A 27,844-nucleotide genomic window follows, 5' to 3' on the forward strand; every position below is an offset into this window, starting at 1 on the left:
TTGTGTTCATATATTGTTTTAAAAAGCTTTGATTCAAGATCAATTACAAACAATTTTACTAAGTAGCTTCAATTTGTCTTTTATAAGTAACTCCAAAACAAAATAATTTAAGTTGCAGTCATCTAAAAAACATTTAATACACAAAAAAAATAATAAGTCTACCAAAGAAATAAGTGTAAAACAGAAATTAAAAATTCAAAGCATTTTTATTTGCAAAAAAATATTTTCTTGTAAAAATAAGATAAACATGTAATAAACAAGAAATTAATGTTTTACAACTTTAGTCAAGCAAATTATTTTTGTTGTACTGTTTTGGTTGCTTATAATTTGTTAGATATTAGTGTAACTTAAGTAATTTAGTTTTTTTTTAATTAAAGCTGAACTAAAGATGAAAAACTGACAACTTTTTTTTTGTTAAAACTTTTATTTTATTTCATTAAGTTCAAACCAGTATTTATCAGTCAAATATAATTTATATCTATTAGCTAGAACAACTTTCTTGGTAATTAAATTTTATAAGCTTAAATTGTTGTACGTTATTAAAAGCTTTAAATAAACAGATTAATGTTACATTTTGTACTAGCTTTAAGTTTGTTTTTAGCTTTTTTAACTAGTGATTTTTTAATTTTTAAATATATACAATTTGAGCAAAAAATAATATTATGGACATAATTTTTTAGACAAACTGAAAAAAAAAACAAAATAAAAGTATTTGATACTGTGTGTCAAACCTTGATCTAATCAAAAAAATTTAATTAATGTTAATTGTTAAGTATATAAAACATCACTATTTCAGTAAATATAACAAAAAGAAAGTTTTAATTTCTTAATTAACAAATTAATCAGACTCTAAATAAAGTTTATTTTAGCTTACTATCAAATTTTAGTTGTTAATTTAAAATATTTAAATACTTTACATTGCATTAGAAAAAATTAAACAAACGTTCACTTTAAACTAATTGAGAATTTCTTAAAGACTAAAATAGTTTTCACTTCTTTTAGTATGTGTAAATTAGTTATTAGGAAAATATATATGAAGCAATTTAGTAGAAGTAAAAGTAATTTTAATAATTAAACAAGATTTTTTCAATATATCTTCTTCTTTCAACTGTTTAAGCTTATATTAATTAAGAACTGTCTATAAGCTAAACAGAAGTGTAACGTTTCACTTTCGCATTGTAACTAGATACTTTTGATAGCATTAAAATTATTTAAACAAAACAAGTTTTTAGAAGTATTGGATCATTTAGGAAGTGAAGTAAAAAATTTTGAAAACAGTTTTAATGCAAAAACGGTCCAAACTATGATTTTTAAAAACTATCAAAACACATAAAACTACAGTCAAAATTTTATAGATTATTCTTAGTCTAAAGTTCTAGTTAAGGAAAACTTTTTTTTAATACTAGCTAAAAGTTTATACTACTTTTGATGTTTCAACTTTTTTTAACAACTTTTTAGATTTTTGATTTTACTCTGTTTTATAAGTGTTTTAAAAAACATGGAAAAAATGTTATATATGACTATTAAGCTGTTTTATTTATTTTGAATTACATCAAGCTTTGACAAGTACTTACTTTTTTTACATCTTAACTTAAAAAATTTATTGTTTACTTAATAATCAATTTAATTAAAAATTACCAAAACTAAACTTGTAAATAGATAAAAAATATTTAAACAAATAAAAAATTGAACAGAGCAGACTTGTTTTAAAACTTACAAACTAACCATACTTTTATTAGTATAAACTATAATTATAATTTTTTAGACTTATTAGTCATATATAATTCAAAAACTTTAATAAGATAACGAGCTTATACTACTTTTAAACTATTTTTTCAATGCTAATTTAGTTTTATCTTCATATAAAACAAATAATTAAAAAATAAACTAAATAACATTTCACTAAAAACTATAAACACTACTAAAGCCAACCAAAATTAGGTTCAAATATTCAAAATATTCAACAAACTTTATTACTTAAAATTGTAAACTATTTTAATTTAAATGTCATGAACAAGTATAATATACTATAAATTAGTCTTGTTCTAATCTTACCACTTTTAGTTTATGTATGAAATAAAACTGAAAACAAAGATGTTTAATAAAATTCTCACATCAAAAAAGTAAAACAAAAATTTTCAAGTATGGAAATTATTTATAGAAAAATAATAAGATTTTTATACTAATATAAAAACAATGCATAAAACATTCCAAAAAAATATACTTGCAAGACAATAAAGTAAACTAAAGTTTAGAATTTAATGTTTATAATATTTTTTCACAATATAATGACCAAACCACATGATTAAAATTGACATAGTAAATTTATATTTAAACAATTCTTGTAGTTTTAAGTAAAAGTTGTGATTATACTTTTTATTTTAGCTATTAAAAAATTAAATTATACTTGAATGATTTTTTACTGGATTGGTCATATGTTTGTAAATTTTATAGCTTACTAAATAATTATTTTAAGGTTATTAGACTTTGATATAGAAATACTATTTTGTAGAAATACTATTTGGATTCTGTCATTGTGTAGTAATTCTATTAATTTAAGTATATATTAGTGGAACAAATTGCATAAAAAGAAGTAGATAGAGTTTTTTTTTCATTATTTGAAAAATTTTAATTTGTTTAGGTTTGTATAAATCTTTAGAAAGTTAAATTATTTGTATCGTGAAGTAAATTAAATTTAAAAACATACAAAAATAACTGTTATACATTAGCTTTATACAATAACTCAAACAAAACAACAAATTGACTAAACTTGAATTTTTCACATAATGGAATAAGTTTATAATGTAAATGGTTTTTTATATTTCTTAAAGCTAAACTTTTATTAAATACTTCATTTAAGTTAAATAACAATAAAACTTAAGGAAATCTTGATTATTAATAAAAGAAGTTTATAATGTAGAAATTTTTTAAAACTAAGAGATATTCATTAAACTTTTATTATTTTATTTTTTGTTGTAAATATTTCCCAATCATATCTAAAAATATAAAACTGTTTTAGGCTAACTCTAAAGCTAAACCATACTTGCCTGAGAAAACTAAAAGTTTAATAAAACATACTTAAGGAAAAATAATTAAACAAAGAATAAAAAAAATACTTAACTATTTAATTTTTCATTACATATACAGATTTATTAGACTTACAAATTTGAATGAAAAGTATGTTTTAATTCTTTTTACTTTAGTCACTATTGAAATAATTAATTTTAAAAGGTCCTATACTTTTAAACTACTATTATCACAACCATTTACAAATTCAACCTTATGGTAGCTTTTTAATCAAACACTTTTTGTTGCTTTTATATTTAGACGAAAAATCTTATCGTTTAAAGTTTACAATTAAAAAAAAATTTATACAAATGTGGTCTGAGTTAATGAATAGTAAGTACATAAAATCTGTAAGACTTTTTTGTGGCAATTTTTTTTTCCTACTACAAATTCATACTAGACAGCACACCATTTTAAAACTAACACTTGATTTTCTAACCATAGTTTGAAAATAAAGATAATTTTAAGAGTTATTGTTTCTCAACATAGCTCAAGTTGGTTATTTTAAATATAAGAGAGACGTATTTAGACTGTTTAATAAGCAAAACTCAACTTGAGTTTATTTTTGGCACAGTTAAAACTAAAATAAATTACAGTTTCTTTCATTAAAAGAAATTAGTAATTACATTTTTCACTATGCCTAATGTTTTTTACCATTTATATATTTAGCTTTAATATGATTTGCTATAAAATTAGTAGAAAAAAACAATACTAGCCTAACAACACACAATCAAAGTAAATTGTTAAAAAGATTAAAGATAAAAGTAACTTATCTTAAAAACGGGAACCTAAAAACATATTTGATTATTTTTTTTTATAATTAGCTCTTGTTAAATGATTATACTAATGTTTTTTAGACTTGATGAAAGTATAGTGCAAGTGCTCTTTCAAACAGGGTTGCCAAAAAACCTTGAGTTCTTGAAAAACCTTAAAATACCTAGAATTTGAGGAAGTTTGGAAAAATATTTAAAATCCTGAAATTTTGAGCATAAATCATTAAAAAACCTAAAATTTTAAACAATTTTTACATATTAACTTATAAAATTTGGATTAGGTAAAAAAATCTAATATTCACGTATTATTTTTTGTAAACCTTTATAATTTTATTTGCTGTTATACATATTTAAAGTGGGAACGGGTCAAAATTGCACGAGGGTACAAAAATGCACAAAGATACTTTTGCACGAAGACAAACTTGCACTGAGGGTTAATTTTGCACAAATGTAAAAAAAAAAGAAAAATATATAAAGAAAATGAAAAAATAAATAAATAAATAAACAAAAGAAAAAGTTACCGACAAAGGGAAAGGGTTGGGGCCTGGGGGTAACGGTGATAGTAAAAAAAATTAAAAAAATTAATTCAATCCGTGCAAAATTGTCTGCTCGTGCAAAATTTACCCTTCGTGTAAAAGTGTCTTCGTGCAGTTTTATCTTCGCGCAATTTAATCTCCTCGTGCAAAAGTGTATTCGTGCAGTTTTGTGCCCTCGTGCAATTTCGTCCCCTCATGCAGTTTTGTACGCTCATGCAATTTTGACGACTACCCATTTAAAGTAGCTTTACAGTATGTTTTCAATATCTTTATTGAAGTAACTTGCCAATTAGGTACGAACTGCCAGTATAGTACGCACTTTTAACCAAAAAACACTGTTTTTAAGTATTGTTTTATATCTAAAAACCTAAAAGTAGCAATATAAAAGTATAATATCTAAAAATATATAAAAATAAAATTAAGTGACCTGTGTTTTTCAAAAAATTCGATCTAGCCAGAATTATCCTGGTTAGCCTAAGTGACCAGAGATTGTGGTAACTATCACTTTACGTATAAACAAGTTAAGTAGAAATTAAAATTAAAAAGTTAATAAGAATGGTAAGCTAAGCACTCTTTCTTAAATCGACTACTGCCAATTTTCACTATAACAACTACAGACTAGTATGAGCACCACATCATTTCCACCTAAGAGTAATACACAAATTTGTTCGAAACTGTTGTATTTTTTTCCAAGACAATGAACTAAAATCGAAAAATTTCTAAATAATAAGTAAGCAGGAGTTAACGCTTATAATCCTAAACTAGCTTTTTTGATAAACACAATTTAATAAAACCATAATTAATGTTTTTATAAATGTTTACTTATTTAAAATTAGTAATTTTTTATATGTACTATGTGTCTTCGTTCATATTGCATTTAGTTTTTTTTTTAAACTTTTTCATTAATTAATACCAATATTAAGCTCACCTAATTATGCATTTTTCTTTAAAATTTGAATACCTAATGTTTATGTTTTTACGCATCAATGAGTCCAGATTCACATTACTGCCAATGTCTAAATGTTATTTACTGTTTTGAATTTATTTGACAAGGTCGGCTAACGCTCACCGAAACCAGGTAATAAACCAAAGCAGTGCATAAACATTCGTTTTATTATATATGTACTATGTAAATTTTAAAGGTACAACGAAAAACCTGATGTATAAAAAACTTTTTGGGTTGAATATAAACATAAATTTACATACATACATAAATAAGTATTTCATACAAATACATAATGTCAAATAAGTACTTCATACTTCCAATATATGTACTTTAAATAAGCATTTTTTGTTTTTATGATTAAAGATTCAGTTTTTGGGAATTTTTCTTATATAATAACTAAATTTGCACTATATTAGTATCAGTTTTTAGCAAGTTTATTCTGATAAAGAGCTAAACGAAATTAATTAATAAACCTTTTTTAAATTAGTGACTTATGTTTAAACTTTTTAGTTTAAACCAGTACCAAAACCAAATTGTTTAATTATTATTGATAATTAATATATAACTTTAGTAAAAAGCTAAAAATTAAGGGCCCGTCCGGGATTTGAACCCGGGACCTCCCGCAGCCTAAGCGGAAATCGTACCCCTAGACCAACGGGCCACTTATTAACAGCGAAATAAAATGCTATATATATCTTAATATGTAGTGATTAATTCATTAAGCATTTATAAAACGTTGTTTCTTAGCGTTAGTTTATATAAAAGTCATAAAATATTCTTAAAACTTAATTAAAATTTTAAATAAAAAAAATACCCATATTTAGAATAATTCTGTCGAATATAATAATTTTTATTAGAAACATTGTTAAACTGCGTTTTTATGCATTTATTTTTATTTAAATACAATAAAATATTAAAGATAAATTAAAATTTGTTTGAATTAGTATTTATAACAAAGGTGTGCTTAGTTTGTTTTAAAATATGTTCTAGTAGGTAGCTAAAAACTATTAAAATTATTTTAGTACTCTAGTTTTGATATTAAGTATTGCTCTTTTAAAGTAAAGAAATTTTAGTGGTATTATAATGTTGTAGAAAATTGTGTTAACTTAAATTAAATATATACTTAATAAGCAAACTTTGATTAGACAATAAAGTCTCTAGATAAAAATTTCTAAATCTCAAACACAAACGGTGTTCACCTACGTTTGTCTTCATTATACTACTAACTGCCTTATGCCCTCATTTTAATTATCCTGTTTTTTAACTTAGTTTTGTTAGTTACCTTGTGTTTGTATTTTGTATATTTTTACAGATTTATGAATTTTCTATATTTATGTTTAGTTGTAAATGGTTAATTATAAAAAAATGTGTCTTAATACTTAGACATTGTTTTCAAGACTTTTTGTTATTTATGCTTTTAACTTTTGAATATGTATACAAATTTTTACAACATTTTACGTTAACTCTTTCTTTAAGACCTAAATTAATCAGTGAAATTTCTGAGTTCTAGATAAAAAAAAGTAAACACTTGTATTGTTAACATTTAATCACTATAGAATTTTGTTAAAATCTTGAAAATTTTCGTTTCAAAACTTTTATAAAAAGTTTGTAAAAAGTAAAAAAAATATTGAAGTAAACTTCGTAACTTTTGCTTATAGTTTTACTATAGTTCATTATTTTATAAGAAGTATATTATTCAATAATTTATTTAGTTATTAAAAACCTCAAACAGTTTTAAAAGTTTATTATTTTAACCATTATTTAATTTAAAATACAAGAAAATTAGACTTGAAAAATACATACTATTCAACACACAAAAACACTTGTGCATTAAATAGTTTTTTAAATAAAAATGAAAAAAACTTCGACTTTTTTAAAGTATAAAGTTTGATTAAAAGCTTAACGTTAAACTAAAGTTTAAGTTTTAATAAAATATAATTATTTAACATAATCTAATTAGAGCTTTATTTAAATGATTATAAACTAAAATGTTAATAAAAACATTAGTAATTCAGCTTTTTTGGTAGTTTGATACAGCCCTCAAAAATTTCATTAATTTCTTTAAAAAAATTTGCAATTAGAACTTAGTTTTAATTGAAATAATTTTTTTCTACAGTTCAAACCTCTACCAATAAAGTTTTTCAACTTACGACCATAAACTTAGTTATTTAAATAAAATTGTCAAATATAAACCAATGAGTCAAAAAATTTAAATAAATTAAACTAAATAAAATTAAATAAACAAGTAGCAAGTAATTGACAAATGATAAAAAATCAAAAGACAGTTATTTGACTAAACAAGCATTTTGTAATTTATGCTAATTTAAATAAAATGTAAAAGTTGTAAGTTAATGACAAAAATTTATAATCAAAAGTTGTCGTGGATATTTTAAGTTTTTTATTTAGATTTACTAAGCTAGTTTATTTGGACAAAATTTAAATTAATAAAAAAATGTTTTTTTAACTAAAATTTCTTTACTAGTGTTATAAAACTCATAATAAAATCAAAAAAATGTTTACATCAAATTCTTAAAAGTTTGTACAAGTTTTTTTTTTCTAATCTTTTTTAGAACTTCTTATAAGTACAAGATCTATCATAAAGTTTTTAAATATTAAAAACTGTAATATGTAGGAATCTGTAAGTTATAGTGTTTCGAACACAATATTAAGTAACACTAATTAACTTCTATGGTTAACTGACATTCAGTAGGTATTTAAATTAGATTTCTGTAAAGGTTAAAACTCAAATATTTGTTGAAACACGTGTTTTTTATAGATGTTATACGCACGTTATTTTAAAACGTAAAAAGTAGTAGGTTTTGAATATTAATTTGTATTTCATATGGTTAAATAGTTTTTTTAAACTTTAAGTTGACTTGACTTGTTTAATAAACAAGTGGCTTTTTAAACAACTTAAAGTATTTGTTTAAATTGTCTATAGTGTTCTTCAGATTTATTTAAAAAAGTTTGTAAATATACAATAGTTATTTTAATTAAAAAAAAAAGTAAAAGTTTAAATTGTCAGAATATAGAAAAACAATGAAAATCAGTTGATAGATTTGTGAACAACATCAAAATATTCAAACAAATGTTTTAATTTGATGTTGTAAACATTTCTAAATTAACATTGTGACAAGTATAAGATGCTTCAAAGACTAACTTTATATTTTGATGAATTTTTAAAGAACATTATATAAGTTTAAAAAAAAATTGTGAATTAAATTAGTGTTTTGAATTGTTGAAAATGTAATTTAAACTTACGCATGCTTAACTTGACATTTAATTTACCTTAAAAGACATTTAACTATAATTTTAATTGATTTTTTAATGTTTTCAATATGAACTAATTAAGCTGAAAGGTTCTAGCATCTGAAATAAAATATAATTGTTATTTCAAAACTATTTTTATCTGTTGTAGATCAACTAGTTTAAAGCTTGATTTTATAACTTCAAAGCCAGAAAAATAGTTATCAATTATAGAGAAATTTTAATTAATAAATTAACAGTTTTTGACGCAAAAAACGTTTTATTATCGTAATAATATTATTATCGAAGGTAAACAAAACACGTTTTATTTTATAAGTTTATATAAGCTTTGTTCACAGTTTTTTTTTTGTTTATATAAAAACTTCACTAACCTGGTACTTTAATTTTAGTAAAGAAATAATGCAAGATAGAATTTATTGTATGTCAGGCTGTAGAAAGTATTTTAAAGCACTATTAGAAGTGTACTAGTAATGTAATAGTATGCCGCTTGTAGTATACTTTTTTGATGTACAAAGAATATGTGAATACTGGCATTTTAGTTTAGAAATTCAACAACATTTTTTTAACATTTTGTTCAGTTTTTTATATAAACTTCAGTAAATACTTAAGTATCGTAGTTTTTATTTCCATTAAAGCTTGATTGAAAAACTGTAAAATAGTTTAGACTGTTTTTTATAAAAAGTCACTAAAAATTTCAAAATGTTAAATCTAACAAAGCGGACTTAATTTACTTTTTAAAAAAATACTAATTATTTCTAAAAAATGGTTATCAATTCTAAATAGTTAAAACAGTTATAAGATTAATATTTTTCAAAAGTAGGCAGTCTATAATTTTGTAACGTAAGTATTTTTTTTATTTGTTTAGTAATAATTTAATTTTAAAGCAGTCAGACTCAATTGTGATTTAGGCTTAAAAAATATATAGTAATTTAGAACTTTTTGTCTAAACTAGTTTTTACTTTTCAAATATGTTACGTTAAAATTTTAATAAAAAATTCTTTAAACTATTATAAATACTCTAGTAAAAACAAAAAAATACAAGGTAAGCGGTTCGCATAAAATAGCAAAAACTAAAAAACACAGTTTAGTTAAACGTGAAAATAAATACAGTCAATAATTAGGTGTTATTTAGTTAGTACAAACAAACATTAATTAAAAATATCTATTTATCTTAATATACAAAATTATAAAAGTCTACAAATAAATTTATTATATGGTGAAAAAAAAATACGTTTAAAAAAGGTTTACACTAGAAATGTTTTAAATTTTCACGCTTGTTAATTTTACATGTTATACAGTAGTGCCAAAATGTACAAATAATAACTTAATATAAAAGGTTTTGAAAATAGATTTCAAGATAACGCTAAATTTTTTTAGAAAGATCCAGCATTTCTAAAATACATTTTTAAAAGTTTGATGTTAATATTTTATTTTAGTTAAACAAGCATTTTAAAGAAAAATACAAAAATTTAAAAGTTACTTCTTATATAGTTTTTTACACTATATTAATTTGTATAAAACACAATAAATGGACGTTACAAAAATATATAAAACATGATTAACTTAAATTTATTTTAGACAAGTATAAGTATACAATACACAATACAGTCTATTAAATGCTTCAGAAAACTTTTAAACTAAAAAGTTGTCGTTCAAAAACTATTTTAAGTAAACTAATGTTCTACTTATTATTCAAAAACGCGGTAAAAAACATAATACAATAATTGAAATGTTTTCCATAGATTTCACGGTTAATAAGTTTGTAAGCTATACAAAAGTTCAATGCACCACAGCTTAAAATGTCAAACTTTCGAGGCTATAGTATTTGCGTTAAAAACGTATGTTTTAAATAGAAGAATTTTTGAAAATTGTTAGTGCGTGAAAAATTAACTTTTAAACTATTTACAGACAAGTTGAAACTAATTTTAGAGCACATGATTTAATCACAGTTGTAGATAATAGAAAGAAGGTCTTTAATATTTTAAGGATAAATAAGTCTGGTCTATACTGAAAATATACAGTATGTAAAACTAAAAATAATTTGTAAGAAACTTCAAACAATATTTTCATAGATTTGTATGCGTTTACAATAACTTAAAAAACAAGTTGAATTTTGTAATCGAAACTTTGGTTTTTATGTAATATTTTAGCGCTTAAATATCTTACTTATCAATAGTGTTGTAACCTTAAGATATTTTGGTAATTTCTCGAAACTATTTTCATACAATCGCTGTGTAGCAGTAAAGAGAACCTATTTTCTCAATATAAAATGCGTAAAAGTTGTTGTAAAGTTTCACTGTTTAGCAGAAACGTTACCAGTAGCGTAATAGTAGAAGTTTGAGTATTTTCGATAAATTAGGATTTACTTTGTTTTTGTTTCTGTTAGTTTCAAGTTTATGTTAATCTTTTAAATTACATTACATATCTAATGTTTATTAGATACTTAAAACTAAAGGATGTTTGAAAAATTTTAGAAAAAGTCAGTATTTGCTTGATTGTACATAACAACTTTAACTAGTTTAAAATTTTCTCAATTTAATTTTTTATTCTAAATATGTTATCAATGACTTAGTAATTTTTGATCGTTAAAGATGTTAAACGTGTTAAACGTGTAGCTTTTAATTGTGATAAGTTTACTTAAAACAAGTCTTAAAACTTGTAATCAACTTTAAAACATTATTAATTTTACTGTAAAAATATTCATAAGTTTCGTTAATACTTAAACACAAATATTTATAATTTTAAAATTTTACAAGCGGTGTTTCTCAAGTATAATTTTATAAATACAAACGAGTGTTTGATGTATTCTATTTTTATTTTTAAATATCAAATTCAATGACATCTTGGAAAGTTTTGACATATATAATTTTTATTACTTTTTTTAAGGCTTTTTTTTGTCCCATTTTAAGTCCATTATTAATACTTACATTTTAAAAGTGCATATTAACTAAGTACTTGCAATATTATGAGGTAGATCTTTTGAGTAGCTATTTTTGGCACGATATGAAAACGTTACTTTAGAAAGTTAAAATCTGTATGCGTTAAAACTATAAAGAAATTTCTAAAACTTTTAGTTTGTTTGTTAGAAGCTAATGTATGTATTTAGTTTGAGTTCTGTTGTAGTTTGTTTTAATAGTTTTGTTGTTTTAACATTGTTTTATTAAACATGCAAAAAAAATTATTAAAACTTTAGCCACAAAAAAGATTGTAGTCGCTGAATAAGTTTTATTCCTAGAACTTTAAAGTCTTCGGTTAGTTAATTGTATTAAAAGTACTAATTTTTATGCAAAAAGAAAGAACTTAGATAAGCAAAGCTATTGATAAATAAAAAGGAATTTATAGCTAGAGAAAATTTTATGTATTTAAGAATGTATATAAGTTATGTCAAAAACTATTGAAATTCTGTCATTACCTTGCTCCAAGCATCCTTTTAAAATATTAAGATTTTCTGCTAGAAGTTGAAATCGTAGTTTTCACTTAGTGGTATGCTTTTAAACAATGCTTTCATTTATTCTGAGCAATCACTTATAATGCATTGCACATAAACATGCTCTAGGTTAAATACATTAAAACTTAATATTAATGTATTAAGATTTAGCTTTAGTTTTTGTAAATTCTGAAGTTTCATTTCGAGTTTTTAATGTAGTTTTTTATTTAAAACAGTTTTATAAAATATTAAATATTTAATAACAGAATTATTTGTTTTTAGATAGAGAAAATATATAAATTTTTTGAATGTAAACTACTCTATGAAAGGAAATGTTTTATTTTGTTTAAAAAAAATCATTATTTCAGTTGTAAAAAGTAGTTCTTGTTATCATCGTATAAATAATATTTTTAATAAACGTAGTTTTTTTTTTGTATTTAAATTAATCATTTTAATTATTACTCAAACATATAATACATAAAAGAAAATGAAAAAAGTTATAACAATTACTACTAGCCATTAAACCTTGCAATAAAAAATTTGAAAAGTATTTGTAAACATTATGTTTTTTTATCTGTTTCAGTTTAAGCTTCAAGGATTAGTTAAAATATTGAAAAACATTTAGACCACAAAAAATTCAAACAAATAAACAAATGTTTTGATTTTGAACAACTTTGTTTTGATAGAAAAGTATAACTGAATAATTTATTTGTGTGTAGTAAAATAAAATCTTTAATAATAAAATATTTATACAAGAATACTCTTGTATAAGCGAATCTCTAGAGTTGGACTTTTGTTATAAAGTATCAAAGTTGTCAAAGAATTTTTTTTTTTGAAATAAGTAAATTATATTTATATAAAATCTTATACTGCAAGAGTTTCTATTTAAACTTTTATCACAATATTTATAAAGACTTAGGATTTTAAAACATACTTAAATACAAATTTCTTTTTAACTTTTGGTATTGTATTTACCTTAGAAAATAAAAATATATATAAATAAATCTTCAAAAGTCATTTACGTTTGATGAAGTACAAAATTAACTTATTACGTCACAATAAACGTATTTTGATGTGTGCTTGTTATCTTCAAAACAATCAAAAAACGTCGTAATAACAAATATCAGTCTATTTTTGAATTTTATTAGAAAAATACGTTGAACTTTACATAAACATATAACAAAAGATTAATTGAAAACGCTGATTTTATGTTCTTGTAATTTATTTCGAATAAATAATGAAACCATTACTAAAAGCGCTATTGTTTTAAGTTTTGATTAATGCACGCTACAGAAACTTTTATATTTCAATTATGATCTTTTATATATATTTTAATTTTTTTACAAGTTGTTTTCAGTACATTAAGTTTAATTCTACATTATTTACAGCATACTAATTAAGTTTTAACATTCCTAAAAAACTGTTGATTTGATCAGACAGGCTAGTGTATTCTTTGAAAAAAAAATTAATTAAATTAATTGCTGGAAGAAAACATTTTGTAACAACTACTGCTTTGTGTTTTAGCTACTTTAATTTTAAGATGTATTTTTAATTTTAAAAAATTATTTGTTTTTGTCAAACTAATTAAAAAGTATACTGTTTTAGTAAAATAAAATATTACTACTAAAATAGATATCGTTTACTTAAAATAAGTCTTTTATTTTAATTTATTCTTTTTATTTTTATATGTATCTTTTTAATTTTCTTTAAAGATTTAAAGTAGAATATCATAAATTTCATTTGTTTAGCTGTTTTAATAAATAGTTACAATTAAAGTTGATAAATATTAAGAATAAATGTTTTTAAAAAACATTGTAAGCTTATTAAAATTTTTTGAATTCTTAAAAACTAAAACATAAAAATATAGACAATACTTAAAAAATTAGATAATTGATTCTTTGATTAACTTAGTTTTTTAATAGAAAGTAAAAATATACTAAACAATGTAAAGTAAATCTTTTATTAATTGCAAATACGTATAAAAAACTTGCTACAATTAACTAAGCAAAAAATACATTTTGCACACAGTTTTGTTTACCACTCAGATTATGTATAAATTATCTGACCTTTGTTTACACTTTCTTCAACTCTACAGATTCGATGTATTTCTCAAGTTTAATTTATTTAACCTGGTTTATCAATTCAACTCTGCTACGGCTTTCAACAGCTTACAACTTCGAGTGCAAAGTTCACTCAAGTATCAATCGAAGTAGATTGTGGCGAGACGGCTTAAAATTTATTCTGTAGCGCATCTGCTGACATAGATAAGTAAATAAGTACTTTGTTTTGAAAATGAAGCTAAAAACTCTTTTTGACTGAAATATTTAGGTCAATGCTAAATTTATAAAAAGTTTGAAATGCAACTTATCTATAAGCTACTGCGCTATTTGAGTAGCAAGTTATGTTTTACAAAAGGTTGAAGTTTGAATAAAACTAATACTAGGTGAACGTTACAGTAAAGTATTTTGAAACAGTTGTACACTTACATAAAAACAACTAAACTTTTTACTGTCTGCGGTTATTGAAAACTACATAAGAAGTTCAGACAAAAGTGTTAAAAGCATTATACGCTATACGGGAGTTATATGAAGTTTTGGAAAGCTCTCAGTATGACTTCTGTGTAGTAGTATATAAGAAACAGTTTCAAAATTTAGTTTAGTTTTAAGTTTTGTTTTGTTTGATTTTTGAAGTTGACAGAAAACTTTTATTTAGTATGTTTTCTGATGGGAAATAAGTGAAGTTTTTTATTTGAATAATTACAAGAGTTGCTTCCTCCTATTAAAGCTTAAATTGTTTTTTAAACTACTAGGTAGTGTTTAGTCAAAATCAAAAATGAATGTATATCTTTACCTTTTAAAAAGTACAATCTTTTGTACAATTTCTTAGCTATAGAATAATTTTTATTTAATTTTTTAGTTGTACGAGATTAAATTATAAGGTTATTGCTTAATTAATAAAATTTGATTCAAGTATAGTTTATTTAATAAGTTTAACAGCTTGTAAAATACTTAAAAACTAGCTAAAAACATTTTCTATTTAACATTTCTGCGAAAAAAATTATACATCAAAAACATCATTGTTGATAAATTAGATTATATTCAGTTAAACGTAAGTTTTAGTAAACAAGAAATTAACTAGTTTTTACAGATCATAAAAAGCTTATAAATTTAGTGTCCAACTTGATAAATACTGTACCAGATATTATCTTAAATTTAGTTTTATTTTAATTTTAATTTACAGAATATACATATTTATATTAATGTAATAAACTAATTTTTACAGCTTACGAAAAACCCAACAGTTTAACGTTTGACTTGATAAACACTCTACCAGATTATATGTTAAATTTAGTTATATTTATTTTTTGTAAATTTATAGAGTACACATAATAAACAAACAATTAAAAAATAATGCAATAGTTAATACTTCATTTTTGATAAATTATTAAGTTTTTAGTTTAGCATTAGTTTAATTTTGTTAATTTAATATGTATGAAACGTATGTAACGGACAGTAAAAATAACCTAAATATACAGAATAAACACAATAATTAACCTAATAATAATAAACAATGGGAGGAAATGTATCTAACCATGTAGGACCTCTTACTGATAAGGAAGCCCACCAAATCAAAATATTGACAAATTTCTCAATTGAAGAAATACTATCTTGTTATGAAGATTTTGTTAAGGTTAGATTATTATTTTTCTTAATGAATGTACTGACAAAATTTTCAATTGAAGAAGTATTATTATGTTTCGCATGTTGAAAAACATACTAGTTGAAAAAAAACTTTTTTTGTAAAGTATTATATAAAAAAACTAATTTATTAGTTTTTAAAACTGTAATTTTTTTCAAAAATTTCTTTTTTTCTTTCTCTGTTGTGTAATAGCAATTTAGTATTTGAAAATATTCAAAGTCTGATGTAGTCCTGAACTTTTATTTTTTTTAAATTATTGTTTTAAGGTTAAGTTAATATTTGTTTTACTTAAAAATAAGTCAAACCTCACTTTAACTCAAGGTTCGTGCAATTATTTTTTTCAAGATATTATTCTGGCTATTCATGGTTTAATACTAAATATTAAATTCAAATAAGATTTCGTGAGAGTGATCTCCACAAACTACGATAACATTTAGATTTTAAAATAATAAAATAGTTTTCGTTTTGGTTTCAACTTGTGTTTTTAGTCTAAGGCAAAGGTCGTCAAGGTGTACACTGGTGCACACTATTGTACAGGAAATTTACTTTGGGGTGCACGAAAAAATTTGGGGTACACGAAACGTATTTTAAGGTGCATAAAATTTTCATGTCACGTAAATAAAAAAATTGTATGGTTTATTAGTAAAGCTAATAACAGTCCTAATAGCTCATTTTGTAAGTAATCACTGAATAAAAGTTAATAAAGTTAAGTTAACTAAACATTTTAGTAACATTGTATATTAGTAGTGCTAATTTTTAATGGGGGTTGAGGAAATAAAAACAAGCTTATAACATCTGAGCGGTAAAATACTGTTGTTAAAATATGCTTAAATTAACAAAAAAAAATATAAGTGGAGATAAGTTCAAATGTTTAGTTTAAGTATATATTCTCAGTTTAGTTTATAGAGCATTTTTATGTAAAAAAAATAGTTTTAATCAATTAAAACCACAGAAATTTCTGTTAAGGCCTAGTAAAAACAGTTTTAAATGTTTACTTGTTTTAACCACTACTGGCGCACTTACTTAAGTCTAGGGGTGCACCGTATATATTATTTGCAATTCAGGGTGCACAAATTTTAATCAGCTTGACGACCACTGGTCTAAGGTAACTCACTAGAAATAAACTTCATTATTAGCTTTAAAAGGTCTATTAGTTTAAACCTGCAAACTAATTTTTCTATACTTAAATTTAAAGTTGTTTTAAATCACACTTTATGTTTATATTACAAAGTTAAATCTTTATAGATAGTTATACATCTGTACGGAATTTTAGTTATAAATTTACTTGTTTAAAAAAAAATTTAACAATAAAAGACAATACAAAGCATAAAACTTGGTTGTTTCTTAATTTGATAAGCCATCTACAACTGATTAGTAAAACTTTGAAATTAAAAAACTCACTTAACTACAAAACTTGAGATAATAATACAAACACATTTGAAAAGCAAAGCAAGTTTATTTTATGCAAGTTGAAAGATGGCTGTATGTGCAATTCATACTAAACAGTAATAAAAGCGAACTCTAATTAAACCAACTACAAAACTTGCTAAAAACTGAATGCACTTTCTAAGTTACACTCAGCTTTTTGTGATAAATCTTTTAGTAAAAATAACTGACTTGTTTAGTTTAAAATTAGTTTTACTTTTAAGATTATCATTTAAATTAATTATTTTTAAAGCTTCTCGTATTTAAAACTGAGTGGTTTGAATATTCTTGGAAATTTGAGCTTTATGTTTTTTATAAAAGTTGCGAGTCTTTAATTAAATACCAAAATACCAAAATTATTTATTTATAGTTCATTTAAAACCGCACTTAATATGTAGCAACTTTCAATTAACTTATACACAAGGCTTGTTGCGGTAAAATTTAAATGTTAAATGTCTTATGTATTCAAATAAAATAAATTGCACTCTATGATTTCAAAAACTAAAAGATCAACTTTAAATTAAATATTCATTTATGTTTTAACGTATATTAAATATATACATTAAATAGTTTTCTAAGAAATATTTTACTGTAATATACGTTTAGCTTGATTAATGTTATAAAAGATGAAAGAAAAAATGTTTTCAATTGGTTTCATTTATGAGCATTCTTAATTAAAAAAATTAATAATTAAGTTAATAGCGTTTCAGCTGACTTTAATCAAATCAGAAAACATAAGAGGTTAAATTATTGTTTAAACCAAAATAGATTAATCTAGATTTATACACTCGTGTTTTTCTATAATTAAAGCATGTGGTAATATTTTAAAAAGTACAGCTTTAAGATGTTTAGACCATGTTTAGAGCAACATATGTTTTGTGTAAACTATTATAATTGTAAATTTATTTATTTTTTCAAAGTATTTCGCTAAAGTATTGTTTGTTTCCAAAAAATATTATACTTAACTACATTGAAATACACTTTTAACAAATTTGTACGACCTAAACTGTTATTTTGAGTTTGAGTATAATTTTTATTACTTTAATAAAGTTTAGTTTGCTTAAATCGAAAATAAACCAAAATAACGAGTTGAAATGTAAAAACTGACTATTGTAAGTTTTTAAAAAGCTTAAAAATACATTAACGTTGAAAAAGTTATCCGTCTCTACAAAAACTACATTTTAAATGTTTTAAAATACTTCTATTACATTTTAAAAGTTATATGAAAAAAAAAGATTTTAAATGTATTTGTTATCAATATATTTAACAAAAAAAACCACAGTTTAATATAAGCATACATAGACACAAAAACACTCTTACTTTTTCAGTCATAAAAATTCACACTAGTTTTGTTTTATTTATTTAATAATTAAGTAGTTAAAACGGATTAATAATATTTTTCTACTTGACTGTTTAAGCTTAAAACCATTAAATAGTTTTTAATTGATTTTAAAATAGCTATACATTTTATACTGGTCGTTACAAAAAGTTTTAAACTAATACGTCTATCAATATTTATTAAGGATAAAGTGATTTTTTTATTTAAACAGACTTTAAAGATCTTTTTACACAGAGTTGACTAAGTTCAAAATGCAGCTAATAAAGTAACATAACTTGTTTTTAAAGACTTTGCCTAATTAATGACACATAAAATAGTATATATAAGTTTTACTTAGTGAATTTTATAGAGTAAAAGTTCATAAAATTTAAAAGCTTCAAAGGATATTGTTTGAATTAAGTAACTCACTTTACAAAGTAATACAATTTTTTTCAATTAAGCTTTTAAACACTGTAATTTACTTTAAATTGTTTCATAAGTGATAGAAAACTTTGACATAGTATTATTGGCTGAAAATCGATTTTAGAGTTTTTAGAACTAATACACATTAAATTAAATTAAAAATTGTTTTTTAAGCTTTGTATTATGTCCGCAATTTTACGCATTGTATTTAGAAGATTTTATGCCGACAAAATACACTTTAAGCTTTCTGAAGTGTTAATTTTATGTTTGTATACCTACTTTTAGCTTGCATTTTTAATAAAATTTTAATTCTAAATTGCAAAAATCTAAAGAAGAAAATCTAATGTCTTAATTTATTAGGTAAATTATAATTCTAGTGTTTTTGTAGCAGGTAATTAAACTGTTTCATACAGTTAAACAATATTCGATATCAATATTATGACAGTTTTAGTGTTTTTTAATAGTTTTAGCTTCTAGTGTTTAGTAATTCTTTTATTATATAACCAAATGGTTGCTTTTTTATAAAAGATAACTTTAAAAATAAAAATAAAAAGCAGAAGTAGATTAAAACTTAAATATACCTTTAATTTTTGCAATCTTGAAACAAATAAAACTCTTTAGAATTTGTGTTTATAAGTAAAAACTATTTTTATACCAAAATTATTTTTTTATTTAAACTAACAAGTAACATATGTTCACTAGTTAGCTTTGTTTAAGTTTACTGTGAGCGTTAACTAAAAAACCGTAAAATTTACAAAACTGCAGTTTTAAAGTCAAATTGAAAGTTTTTTGTCTCATTTATTCTTAACCCTGTTACTTTAAATTTTGCAAGTAGAAATGAAAATATTAAAAAACAGAAACACTTAGTGAGAGTATATGTTTTTACTAGTAATCAACTTTTATCATACAAATACTATTTTAAATAAAGCCTTTTTTATTCAATAAAAAACAGTATAAATTTATTTTTCTGTTTATTTTTTGTACAATTTAAAATTTAAAAATTTGAATAGTTTTTTACCACAATTTACAAACCACTAAAAATTTTATGTTTTGCCTAGAAAATTTAATCTTAACTAAAAGTTTTAATAGTAATCTTTTTTTTAAAACAATTAGTATTATTTTTACAATTAACAAGCACTAAAAGAAATAATACTTTTATTTCTTTTTACAGCAATCCGTAGACGGCTTGATGGACCAGGATGTTTTTGAAGATTTTTTGGGGAAATATATGAACAAAAAGTGTGAAAAAGAATATACTCAACACGTTTTCAGAAGTTTTGACTTCAATAATGATGGTTAGAATCAATTTAGAATACTTAATCAAATTAAAAAGTTTATAACCAACAAATTTACTTTAGATATATAAAATGATGATTTGAATGAATTTAAAAAACTATAACTAAAACGTAAAACATAACTTATTCAAACAAACTAAAAATATTAACAATTTTTTTTGTTATTGGCTTCAAACAAGTATTTCAGATAATCGTATGAACTTATCATATAAAATAAACAATACATGTATTTAAACCTTTTACTTTATAAATAAACAACGCTGAAAATACTTCGAAGCTTAAGCTAAATAAAATTTTGCATTTTGCGTTCAATAGATGGGATTTAAAGATAGGCTACCTCCAGCATATGTTCAAAATATTCAGTTAACATAATACCTATGTTGCATATGAGTCACTTTTAAACGAGTATATATTTAAATTCAAATGTAACGTATGGTGAATTTTTAACACTAATCTAGATTCGGAGTTGTTGCAAACTTTACTAGTTTGTTAAATAACCTAGCTGCTAAACTTGCTAGTAATAGATACGATTAATAAGCTATTAAGTATTGGTAAACTTGTTACAACATTCTTCGAAGAAAAAAAAGTTAAGGCTATGAATTTATAAACCATATTAAAAATACTAAAAGCTAGTAGTGTACAACAAAATAGAGTAAACTCTCAAATTTTATAAGTTTTAAGTAATAATTGGTAACAAAAAGTAATACTTTTTTTAGTTGTAATGGTTAAGTTTTTTACTGTTATATAGATTTTACATAACTGATTGTTTCTGTTAGCCAATTAATACTGATCTTTTTTTTATAGTTTTTGTCAAATTTTGAATTTTGGTAACTACCGTACAGGGATTAATTCTAATTTATAGTTAAGTCAATTTTTCTTAATTTAGCTTGATGAAAACTTTATATTGTTTATTTATTTTAATAATATATTTAAATTATTTTTGCGTTTAAAAATTTGTTAATTTTAATGAATATTGTATAAAATTAGCCTATACCTAAAATACTTATATTAATTTTTACAAAAGGATTCGTTTACAAATGTGAAAACTAAGAAAAAATATGTAATCATTATAACAAAAAATAAACTTCGTTATTTTTCTATCTAGATACGTAAACTTCAGTCAGTGTAAAAAATATAAATAAATATGTAAATATATAAAACTTCAGGATACGTCATCTTCAGACAATGTAAATACAAAACAAAATAATAAAAATATAAATATGTAAACATATCAAATTTCAGGATACGTCAACTTCAGAGAGTTCATTTGTGGATTGTCCATGTCAATGCGAGGAAGCTTAGACGAGAAACTGACGTGGGCATTTAACATGTATGATCAAAATAAAGATGGGTTAATTACACTGGATGAAATGAAGGAGTCTATGAAGGTAATTAGTATTTATTTAATTATTTTATTGTTTAACATGTATGATCAAAATAAAGATGGGATAATTGCACTGGATGAAATGAAGGAATCTATGAAGGTAATTAGTATTGATAATTCATTAACTGTTTTTTTTATTTTAAATTTATGAATTACATTTTCAAACAAAATGGTATTTGAAAATATAAAGTTATTATTCTCCTTATTATTAAGTCGATAACTTTTATTGTAATATCTGAAGTAAAATGTACACAACTATTTGGCTGTTTTATTATATATGATCAAAAAAAGACGGATTGTATTCTCTTGACAAGATGGTATTAACTATGAAGGCTATCAACATCTTGTACTTAAAATAACTTATTATGAGTTTTAAACTAGTTATTTCAAAAATAGTAAAATCTTAATAAGCATATTTAAATTAAATCATGAACATTTCATTTTCAATTTAATTTAATACTTTATGGCTTATTTAACATAAAGTAAGAACTATAAAGATTATTTAAGCTTGTTCAAGCTGTTATTTAGACTAATGTTTGTTTATATTGTTTATATATTACTAACTTAATTATTTTAATACAAGTAGCTCTAACTTATTATAAATTACAACAATAAGCGTATGTTTTTGATAAAAACGTTAGCAATTGAAATAGTAATCAAAATAAAATAATCTTGGCTTTATGATATACTTTGTTAGGGAATTTAATCAAGTTTTTTATACAAGTTTTGGCAGCTGTTTTAAGTATCAAATTTAAAGTTTAGAAAGCCATGAAAAAAAATTAATAAAAAAAAACCTTATTAATAATAAAATAATTGTAATAAAAGAGCAGACGGGATCGAAGCTATCTTATTTGTACTAATAATAAATACTAAAAAAAAATTATTTTTTTTATTTTTAGTTTAAAAATACAAAGAAATATGTTGAGTTGACTAAAATCTTTAGTTTTATTTTTATAATGTTATATGTTATAATTTAATTTAAACTTCCTTATTTGACAAGTTAGTTAGGTGTTTAAAAACTAACAACAAGAACCTTGAGTTTTCAACTTATCTGATCTTGTAAGACTAAAAACAGAAGAAATTTTATTTGTTTGCGTTAAACAGTTCACGATTCACCATTTAAAACCTTTTGCATCAGATAAAAAAAATAATGGATTACATTTCAGATTACTTTGTAATTTACGCTTTTTAACACTTCACTTTTAAATTCTAAATACTTGTAAATCAAAAATTCGGTTTTTCCCATTTATACGGGTAAACTGTCTGAACTTTGACTGTCTAGAATTTTGAAAAATCTAAAACGATTAAAATTAAACTCTCTTAGGCACATCAATTTTAAAATTTATGAAAGATAATTTATAAAAAAACCTTGCATTTTTATTATATTTAAACTTCAAAAACTTATACAACCTTGCTTATAAAAAAATAACAGAAGAAAAAACATTTGAACTATTTGAAAAGACATTATTATACGCTAAGCGATGTTAATTGTAACTATAAATATTTGTTTTTTTCAATTACATTCCGACAAACCGTCAAAAAATTAACTTTAATATTTTTAACAGAAAGTAAACAACGAATTATAACTATATATAGCATAAAAACAAACAAATAATCAACGGTTAGCCTCAGTTTATTGGTTATTTTACATCTATTTTCTTGTAGATAGTAAAACATGGGCCAGTATTTTGAAATATTGATTTTAGTTTTTTATGCAATTTTTGTTCAAAAAATTTTATCTATGACTTTAAGGTTAATTTAAATACTAATAAACTGATTAAAAGCTATTTGGATATATGTAAAACGATTTTTCAAAAATAGTCAACTTTATAAATTAAAAAGTTATTAAAAATTTTACGTGAGTGTTGTTACTACGATCACTTTATATCTGAAAAAGTTTCCAATAATCTGGAAAGTTTGATTATACGTTTAAAAAATCAAAAAAAATAAAACAATATTGACTTTTGAAATCTAAACTTTTATTTTATCAACCCGGTCAGACGGCTATTTTTAAGTGACAAAAATAGTTTATTGATTTTTAATAAAGCTGTTTGTTATTTCACATATATAAAAGTACCGATATAAACTTGTCAAAAGTTTAAATCAATAGATCGGTCTTCTTAGAAGTTAAATATTTTTTATCGTTCCTAACTTAATACTAAGCGTACTTTTGACTGAACTTTATTAAGTTGTATTGTCAATATCGAACACATGGAACTACAAGTTAGTCTTTTATGTTTGTTTTTGTTTGAAGTATAGTTTTATTTTAGTATAATTAGTCTCTTGTTTAACAGCTTTAAAATGGTCTTTGTTAGAATATGATACACTTAATGTAATTGTTTATAGTCAAATAACTTAAATTAAACTTTTGTGTAGCTGAATTTTTTTTTTATAATTTTTTTTTTTATAAACGAACTCAGGTATAAAATACGTAATTAAGAAATGTACTTTAACACAAAACATTGTTGTTAATGTAAAGTTTTGTAATATTTGCATGTTAATACATTTGTACGGCGAAAACAAACGTTGTTTGCTGGGTTAAATTTCAATAAATTATACAGAATTTTCGCTTTTTATCAATTAAAATAAAAAGTTATTGTTAATATTAACAATGCAACAATAGCTTAAGCAAAAAGATTTTAGTTATATTTAGTGCATATGCCTTGATAACTTTTTTTAGTTCTTAATTATCCGTTTATTAGAAAAATAAAAAATAAAATAAACTAAACAGATATTTTCATAAAAAAATAATATAAAAAAGCATTTAGGCTTAAAGTGTTGTTAGTAAAAATTGTACAAATTGTGTTTTAAAAAAATATTTGAAATATTCAGATAGATACTGAGTTTCATCGCAAACTGTATATTTTTTTCAATAAACATTTTCAAGTACATAAATCTTCATCTCAAATAGATTCCTTTGTAAAATCTGTTTCAATTAAAAATTTATTAAAACTATTTTTCTCAACATTAAATGTTTAGTTTGTTATATCGAATGAAAACTATATAGTTTTTAAACAAATTTATCTTAAAATTATTTACTTTTATATTTTTTATGACCTTGACCGCCAAAATAAAAGTTGGAAAATAATTTCTTCCTTCGATGATTATTCGCAATATAATTGGCTTTATTCAAAAATTATTACTTTTACGTAGAAAGTGTTTTGAAGTTGCTTTAATTTCTATAAACTCAATGCCAAGTTCAAATTTATATAAAGCAAAAGAAAAAGCGAGTTTATAAATTTTAAGGAAAAAATAAATTAATGTTTTAAATAACAACTTTTTGTTAAAACAAACTAACGAACTCTACTCTCAACTATCTTTATTTGACTTTTTTTTCAAATTTCTATTTACATATATTTAAAGTAATACACGTAAAGAATTTTAACTCCTAATTATTACATCGCTTAACTTATTTCAACATCAAATAGCTAATTGTTTCATCAAATGTTGTTCTAAACCAGGAGGTTTCCTAACTTATTGTAATAAGTTAATAAAATCTCCCCTCTGGCGGATATTTTAAAAGTAATCGCCCCTTTACTCATTAGAAACCCCATGCAAGTTAGTTTGGTTCAAGTTCTACAACTACCTAAAATCTTAAAATCGCCTCTTTTTTGTCCCAAACTAGTTATTACCCCCGTCTTAACAAATCGCCCAAAAAAAAGACGGTATTGCTCCATTGGAAATGTTCTAAACTCTTTATGACGCCACACAAACTGGCTATGACATGACAATTATTACGTCACATAGGCTGTGTACACTGTACAGTAAGTACAACGGAGTAAGTGCACAACGACAACTAAGATTAAAATTATGACAACTTTTACAATTATTTCGCTAAATAATTTATTCCATCACTTATGATATCACAATAATGCTTTGATTAATTGATTTATTTTTATTTTTTGTTATATTTATTCTGAATTAGGCAGTATACAGTATGAACGGAGTAAGTGCACCACGACAACTAATATTAAGATTAAAATTATAACACTTGTATAACTACTACCACTTTTATTAATTATTACAAATAATAACAATTAACTTAATTTTTCTGAATCAGGCGGTATACAGTATGAATGGAGTCAGTGAACCGGAACAACAGAAATGCGGAGTTGAAGCTTTTCATGGAATTGACAAGGACATGGATGGTAAATTTCATGTACATTAACACATATCAATTTGAAATATTATATGGCAATATTGATTTAATTGCACACGTTATAAACGATGGTTTGGAATATTATTAGCTTTATATAATTTAAAAAGAGCTCCTGTGTTATAATACATAAATAACACTAGCTTTCTTACCCTTTTAAAGTGCACCTTTTGCATCTACTTGGTTGATGCTTAACAACATGAGGATTATTAATTAAATGTTTAATTAAATTAGTTAGTTGTGACGTCATAATAACTACATACAGGTAGAATCACGGTGGCGGAGTTCATCGAAGGGGTGAAAAAAGATCAAAGGCTGATAAAGTTAATCGAGCAACCGCTGGCTATGATGTCATCAGATCATTAACTGTGACTTCATTTCACTTTCATTACGTTACTAATTGACGTCATTTTATGATTCAATACACGATGTGTGCTATCTGGGTCAACTTTAAACTATTTTTTGGTTTAAATTTATTTAGATTTTACTTTTTGTTTAGAAATTAACGAGTGTTCTATACTTAATACAAACATTGTGAATTTTTATCTATACATGTTTTTTATTTGTAAATGGTGTTAATAATTGTAATTTTGTGACGAATCAATACAAAAAAATATGTTGTTTCATTACAGTTTTGCTTTTTAATTTAACTTAAAATACTTTTAAACGGGTACAACTATTTCTTTGTTTGTTTAATCATTTTATCAACAGTCTGTGGCAAGGTTCATTTTTTCACTGAGAAAATGTGAAACAAGCTACCTCAAGATATCAGAATGTGTACACAATTTTCGCTTAAAACAAAAAACATTTAATTTAAATACTATAAACATCAGTAAAACCCTATAGTTTTACTTTAAAAACAAAAGAAAAGTATAAAATTTATAAAGTTCTATTTTATCCAAATTAGTTACTGATTTTTAATTTTATATATATATTTTTTTTTTCCTACGCCTCCTCTTAATAGACTTTTAATTTACTTTTATTGGTTTTTTACAATTGTGTTATGTCTTATAAACAATACATCTAGAAAATCATCCATTAGTTATACTTTTATATAAATGTGAATTTACTATTTCTTTTTGTTTGTACTAAGTTAACGCCTTTTATTTTAAACAGAGAAGTTTAAACTTATCATTTAGTTCTTTACAAACTTAACTTTAAATAGTTTTTGGTTTATGTTTATTTGTTTTATCTTAAATCGTTGAATACAATTTTATTTTTCGTTAACTTTTATTCTTGCGTGTCCTGTTTTAGTGACTCAGGTTTTGATGTTGAGATCTCAAATGTTGCGCTGTTGGGATCCGGCCTAAACTTTGGGGCTAAAACTGAGGTTAATGAAAATAGGGATTTACCTATTATTTACCTATATAAACGGAATTTAAAATCTGTCTTCAAAATGCATAAAAAACAATAACTTTAAGTATTAATTTTTTTTTAAATGAGTTGTTAATTTAGATAGTTTTTACATTGTTTGTGAATTAAGAAGTAAAGTTTAATCAATCATTTAATTTTTAAAGGTATTTAAAAACAGTCTAAAATATTAAAAATAAACAAAATAATGTAAATTTCAAGTACATAACCTGATTTTCCAGTGCATTATTAAAAGCAATAACTTCTGTTCATGTGCTGTTGATATCAATTAATTTTTAATAGGGTTAAGTTTTTTATCTAACACTTTTATTAGCTTTTTTAATTTATTTGAAACAAGAAATTATATTTATCACATAAAGGTACAATCTCTGGTCTCTTAGGCTAATCAGGATATATCGGGCTAGATATTTTTTTTAAACACAGATAACTTTAATTTTATTTTTATATATCTTTAGATATAATACTTTTATATTACTACTTTTAGGTTTTTAAATATAAAAAAATTTAACACAGTGTTTTTCGGTTAAAACTGGCATTTCGTACTTAGGAAGTGCGTACCTAATTGGCAGGTTACTGTAGTAAATATATTGAAAAGATGCTGTAAAGCTACTTTCAACATGTATTGTATTAAATAAAAAATTTCATGTTTACAAAAGTTAATAATGTAAATGTTACATTTTTTATCTAATCAAAATTTCATAAGCTAATATGTAAAAATTGTTTAAAATTCTTGGTATTTTAGTGATTTATGCTCAAAA

The 27,844-nt window shown here is 22.9% G+C and overlaps 1 protein-coding gene and 1 non-coding gene across 2 annotated transcripts; one reads left to right on the plus strand and one right to left on the minus strand.

Annotated features, from left to right (window-relative positions):
• Window positions 1-5,910: 5,910 nt before the first annotated feature.
• On the minus strand, window positions 5,911-5,982 carry Trnap-agg (transfer RNA proline (anticodon AGG)). The gene has a single exon. It is a non-coding gene; the product is annotated as a tRNA-Pro (tRNA).
• A 9,603-nt stretch (window positions 5,983-15,585) lies between these two features.
• LOC145844301 (neurocalcin-like) lies at window positions 15,586-26,081 on the plus strand. The gene is made up of 5 exons (XM_082951692.1): window positions 15,586-15,705; window positions 20,052-20,175; window positions 21,418-21,563; window positions 25,620-25,707; window positions 25,981-26,081. Exons 1-5 carry the CDS (start codon window positions 15,586-15,588, stop codon window positions 26,079-26,081), a joined length of 579 nt encoding a protein of 192 aa, XP_082807818.1.
• Window positions 26,082-27,844: the final 1,763 nt, after the last annotated feature.

Source organism: Thalia democratica, chromosome 9 (genome assembly GCF_965202585.1).
Source record: "Thalia democratica chromosome 9, ktThaDemo2.hap1.1, whole genome shotgun sequence".
Lineage (NCBI taxonomy): Eukaryota > Metazoa > Chordata > Thaliacea > Salpida > Salpidae > Thalia > Thalia democratica.